The sequence below is a fragment of the Felis catus genome, chromosome C1, assembly GCF_018350175.1.
Source record: "Felis catus isolate Fca126 chromosome C1, F.catus_Fca126_mat1.0, whole genome shotgun sequence".
Taxonomy (NCBI): Eukaryota; Metazoa; Chordata; class Mammalia; order Carnivora; family Felidae; genus Felis; species Felis catus.
This window is the reverse complement of record NC_058375.1, coordinates 96112290-96118430: the sequence shown is the minus strand read 5'-3', so window position 1 is coordinate 96118430 and position 6141 is coordinate 96112290. Positions and strand designations below refer to the sequence as shown.

The 6141-nt window shown below is 37.8% G+C and overlaps 1 protein-coding gene across 2 annotated transcripts in view; it reads right to left on the bottom strand.

Annotated features, from left to right (window-relative positions):
• Positions 1–2968: 2968 nt before the first annotated feature.
• Positions 2969–6141, bottom strand: part of CAPZA1 (capping actin protein of muscle Z-line subunit alpha 1) — a 49999-nt gene continuing 46826 nt past the window's right edge. For both annotated transcript variants that reach the window (XM_003990472.6, XM_019837627.3), the window contains exons 9-10: positions 4979–5041; positions 2969–4593 (exon numbers count right to left, since the gene is read on the bottom strand). In XM_003990472.6, coding sequence (XP_003990521.1) covers positions 4453–4593; positions 4979–5041 — 204 coding nt within the window. In that variant the 3' untranslated portion in view covers positions 2969–4452. The remainder of the gene's footprint in view (positions 4594–4978; positions 5042–6141) is intronic.

The following is a 6141-nucleotide window of genomic DNA, read 5'->3' as shown; positions in this document are numbered from 1 at the left end:
TGTAGGAGGCCACGTATTCAACATAACCTAGTGTGAGGAAAGTCCAGAACCCAGGTCATGCTCCAGCTGGGCTACTCTTGTACCTGCCCCCAGGCCAATAACCAACTATCGCCAGGAATAACAGATTTTAGCAACAGGAAATGCAAAGTTGGTGGGAACCAAAGCTAAGAGGAAGAGGAAAAACTGGGCAGGGGAAATTGCTTAAGAATTTATGTCTTAGAAATTGTGCAAAGTAGAGGGAAACACTAGTAAAATCGTTGATTTCTCCACCTTTTTTCTCCACAATTACCTGGTGAGGTCTGACGGTAGCCAAAAGTGAACCTCTTAAAATCACCATGTTAACTTACCATTTCAAAAACCTCCCATCCACCACACCCACACTGATGTTTGGTTCCATGCTGATGAGTAAATCTAAGTCCCCATTATTCCTGGATTTCTAACCCCACCGCCCCTCCCCACACACCACCCCCCCCCCCAAACCTTAGGCCAATCTCCTAGATGTTATCAAAACATGCAAACAGCTGTAGTATAGTACCAACCTGAGTAAAAATATGTTATGTGGCCTTGGTTACAATGGAACCTCTCTAAACCAGTTTCATCTAGAAAAATACATTTCACATGGAGTTGTAATTGTTACCACATATGGCTGTCTAGATGTCTAGAATGGTCTTCCTTCCCGGTCTCACTTCCTTGAAACTTTCTCTAAAACCATCTGCACTTGTAAAGAATCTGACTTTAAAGTGGCTGATTTTAGTACGGGTCCAAATATCACTGAAGGCAATCTGAAAGTTAACTTTGGCCAATGACGTTACTAGAATAAACCTATAGCCTCCCAAGGTAACTTTGGAGAAGCATATTAAAAGCTCTGTATTTTCTTCATTACTTCTCATTACTCCATAGTTACTTGGGCTTCACAATTAAGCATCTGAATGCTAAGTTCATGTAGACCATAGTCCTGAATACAACTAGAAATAGCCCTTAAACTGAATGCTGAAATTGGTCAGAGGCTGTGGCAGGTACAGCTGATCCTCATTATTTGCAGATTGTGTATTTGCAAATTCACCTACTCCCTTAAATTTACTTCTAACCCCCAAATCAATACTTGCGGTACTTTTGTAGTCATTCATGGAACTGTGCAGAGCAGCAAAAAAACCCGAGTTGCCCAATGTGTATGTTCCCAGCTGCAACGAGCAAGGTCATGTTCTGCCTTCTTGTTTCAGCTCATATTATAAACAAGCATCCTTTTCGTGGTTCATATTATGGTCACCTTTTTTGTTGTTGGTGGTGACTTCACTGCTTAAAATGGCCCCCACACCTGTGTAGTGCTGAAGTTCTATCTGGTGTTCCTAAGCACAATGCTGTGATGTGCTTTATAGAGAATATTCCTATTAGATAAGCAGGAGTTATAGTGCTATTGGCTGGGAGTTCAAGGTTAATGAATAAACAATATGTTAAATGAGGTGATTTAAATAGAAACACACGTATAAAATAAGATCATGTATTGACCTGTTGACAAAAATGTGGCCATTAGTTCCCAAGCACCTAACCCTGTATTCCCTGAGAAGCAGTATTTCCTATTTGCCAACTCAGTGTTTGCTGGCGACGAACTACTGTGAATAATGAGGATCAACAGTATATTCATATGTGTAACAGTGCTTTTCAATGTATTGGATTTGACAAGGTATATTGGTTACTGCTCTCGGTGGGCTAAGATCTACCGTGTCTTTTTATACATTCTCTGTTCAAGGGAAAATTTTTGTTAGCTTAACGTATAGGACCATCCAGTTTTGTTCTGTATTTACCAACCCTCTTTTCTTTCTTTGATTTCCCAAGCAGTAGGTAGCTTCATTCTATATGAGATTATACATTTATAAATTGACATTCAGTAATGTATCAGTCTTTTGTGAGTCTGGAGAAAATGTGCCAAGGTTTGCCAAGTATCTCATGGACACAGATGAGTCCAGCATCAAAGTTCTACATTACAGAAGAGAACAGGCACTGGAACAAGGCAGCTAACAGCAGCACACCTACCCAGGCTCAAATGAAACCAATAGTTTTCAGCAGTGTAATTTCAAATCCAAATATAGGAGTGAGGCCTCCCAGAAAACTCCTTTCCATCTGGCTGAGAAACCTTTACCCTAGGATACCACAGGCAGATTTCAGCAGCACGTGACAAAATAAGACACAATTCAAGCAAATATCCTGAAGGAGGTTAAGGAAGTAAGGTCTCTGCAGGACTTGGCAAGGAGGGCTGACTTCCTCCCGATTATACAACCAAGGGCTTTAGATAGCCAAAAGATTAGTAAGTTTTTACAAAAGTCTATATGGGCTAGGAAGTGGATGGGATAGGCTAGGGGCAGGCTGACAGTTAATAAGTTAAAGGCAAAGGCAAGAATGTTTGAATCTGTTTGTGCTACAAGTACAGAGTATAGTACAACAAATATTCCCTCAAAAGGTGGGACTTTAACTGGCCTTAGATGGAGTGTGAACCACTGAAACTCGTCTGGTTCTTAGGAACCAGGATAAAAGCCTTTCCCTCATGTCTGTAGCTAAGTCCAATTTGCAAGGAAGTAAAGCTGCATTTAGAGTTAAGTCAATGTGAAATACCACCCAAGTTCAAGGTACAGGGATTCTTTCATTTCTACTTCTTGTCCAGTGACTAGAACCATACTTGGGCCTTGCTTTCTCAATGTCAGACAGAGAAGATAACTAGAAATGGAAAACCAAAGCAAAATCTTTGAACCACCCGCAGCCTCTGAGGGAGGAGCAATGTTATCCACAGGGACATTGCTCAAACTAAAAAAAAAAAGAAAAAAAAAAGGCGCTGTTCTTTCCAAGTTTTTGGATAATCACTGAATCTGTAATAGTTCAGAAACCCTGAACATCCTCATCAATTAAGACCAAGCACAGTTCTCTTACTTGAGAACAAAAACTGAAGACATGGATCGAAAAGGAAAGACTCAGACAATTTAAGAACAAAACAGGTATATTTCTATTGGACTACCTGATACAGAGGATAGTGTGGTATGAATGGATAGTATGAATGACACATAATACAAATATATTTTATTTGAAATAAACAAAAATGCTTACACAGTTCAACTGGTCACTTGGAAACAAACTTGCTTGACTGTATTACTGAGCAAAAACAAAGCTGAAGCACAAACACCCTTCTTTTTTGACATGTATTTGGATAGGTAGGAAGACACTACTTGGTTTTTTAAAAACTGACCTTCCCTTAAGGCCTGGTCATAGAAGTGTAAACAATGTAAATGAATCCACCATTACCAGCTGTCATATCATATCTATGTCACCTGTGTATTCTGAGATCATACATATACCTGCCAATATACCTGGGAAGGGTTGCTGAATCACAGTTACATTTAAGTTCTTGGCAGGCAGGACTGAGGAAAAGTAATTTGGAACAAGTTTTACATCCTATTTAGAACAAATCACTAGTATTCCCTTAAATAACAGGTTACAATAGAAAGATACTGCCTGGAACGTATCCTTTTCACTTTGGTTCATTTTTTGTTTGTGTTTGTGATTTACATAGTTGTTTGAATCATCTGCTTATAGTATAATCCTGCCACAAAGTATTAAAGCACAAGATACTATTATTCCTTCAACATCTGCATTTTTCAAGTTTTATACTCTACTACATCCCTAGTACGTCAGCAGTTCTTGAATAATAAAAAATAATAATAAATGGGTAAAACTCTTCTAAAAATGCAGATGTCTATAACTATAACGGTACTAGATGGGAAGGAGACAATGAGGGAAGAGAAAAAAAGCAAACACGTTCATGTGCAGGGAATGTGGTTCAAGTCTTTGGATTTAAAAACAACTTCCCCAGAGAAGCTGGCTATAATGGTATTTCCAGAAAACTTCCTTTGCCCCCGAAAAAGGACCTGAAAAGCCCAATCCAAACTTTTGAACACTACAGTTATGAGATGTTATAAATGATAATCAAAGCAGTCAGAGGGAGAAGGATGAATGTGTCTTCCATTCAGCTAGTTTGTAGCATAGCCTCTTTACCTGTTGGTGGATCAGTAAAAACCACTAAAGTACCAGAAGTGCTTTGAAGGATAGGGGTAGAAAAGTACTGGGCATATTACCTGTCTGTATCAATAACAGGGCTTCATGGCTAGGAAAATTTTCTAAACAGTAAAATGACTCCAGGATAGATCTCTCTCCATCATTAAATGTGGCAGAATTAAAAAAAAAAAAAAATTTACAAGTAGAGATAGTGAAAACAGAAAATTACAAGGCAGAGAACACAAAAGAATCAAGATGATGCTATAGGTTCAACAGTATTCCATGAGGCTAGAAAACCTGTTAACTTTGAAAGCCCTAGCAAAATATCACTCTTGTTTATAAATCACTTATTTATCATATGACCGCATGTTGAATCCTTTCTTTCCACATACTGAAGAATCCTACATTCAGCCTTTAAGCATTTTGCATTTCTTTGCCAATCTTGTAGCTGAGTATCTTGTTCCAGTCGATTTTGGTGCGGGTAACCGGAAGCTGCCGGCGCAAGGCCTTGAATGTGGTGTCTGACATTGTTTGATAGTTTTCACTAATTGCTGTCTGCAACAGATAATTGAAGATAAGTTGCTTGAAACAGAAATGGATAGTTGTGATTAGGAAAGTAACTCTGTAGTCAAAGGACATGTTTGAGTCTTCTAAGGACAACAGGATATAATATTCCTAGTAAGCTCCTCTCCCATCTCTGAAGTAAGTTAAGAAGCCCACTTATATTATTTCTAAAACTAGAGCTATAATCCCTTCCAGTGTCAAAACCTTGACAGTAAGCACAATGCCAAGTTGCAAGGTCTGCAGCTTCCACACTTAGTTACACTGAACAACACATATATTTATGTTGAAAGGACAAAGAAAAGTTCTAACGAAATGTGTTAACAGCAAAATAATAATGTTCTAGAGATCTAGAGAAATTAGTTCCAAATCTTCTTACCTGATATTCATTTTCTGCATGCTCTATGATTTTAATAAACTCCTTGGCAGTTTGGACTTCATTCTAACAGAGGAAAAGGGGAAATAGGAATTTTTAAAAAAGTATAAACAATAAATAAAAACATACTGAAAAGATCATCTTGACTAACATTTGTATAACAACTTACAGTTTATCAAGTATTCCCATGCACATCACCTTCTTTGATTCTCCCAACAGCCCTGTGAGGTTGATCTGTTATCATTACCTCCATTTTCCAGATGAGAAAACAGAATCCTCATAAGTGACTAGACCAAAATGACACACTTCTTAAAAGATGGGATCTGAATCCAAGTCTTCTGCCAAAAGACCCCACGCTCTTTTCAATCTACCACAGTATGCCCCAAAGACATCATCACGACATCTTGAAATGTTTATGCCTTGAAAATATCTCTGGTTTAAGATGATATAAACAATGCCCTCACCAATATCAGCCATATATGTTAAACTCATATAGTCCTCTATCTGCCATTTGTGATGTTAAATCAACCAATACATTTTGCTTTACATGATTCAGGTACCATATTAACTAAACGTATCCTTTTCACTGTGGTTCGTTTCTCATTCTCTCTCTTCCTTTCATCATTAGGTACAACAAAAATATAGGTAAAAGCTAAGATTTACTGCCTAGGGCAGCAGTTCCCAGACTCTTTCAAATGGTAAAAACTATCTTGTTTTCACAGCAATGCTAAGACAAGTCATTTGCTTTCCCACTCACACTCTCAAGTGTGCATAATGCAGGTCCACAGAAGCTACAAGATGTGTGATGGCTTCATCACTCTGACGGCTAATGGAATGTGTGGGCACATATGGGAATCCAGTGGTCTTTTATTAAGTCAGACACTATACAATTTGTAAAACTGTAAGTGAATGCCATTCTTTGCACTAATTTTTTTTTTAGTTTGGAAAATATAGTTCTTTTTTCATGAAAATGCTATTTAGGCCAACAAGTAATGGGTTTGTTACTGTTATTTTAAATTAACAAATATATTTAACATTTCTCAGTTTTAATTTCTAATAAAGTAAATGTAGATACAACATACATAAACAAAGCTAGCTAGTTTGTTTGTTTTTATGATTTTTTTTTTTTATTAGAAGGTCCACACCCAATGTGGGGCTTGAACTCA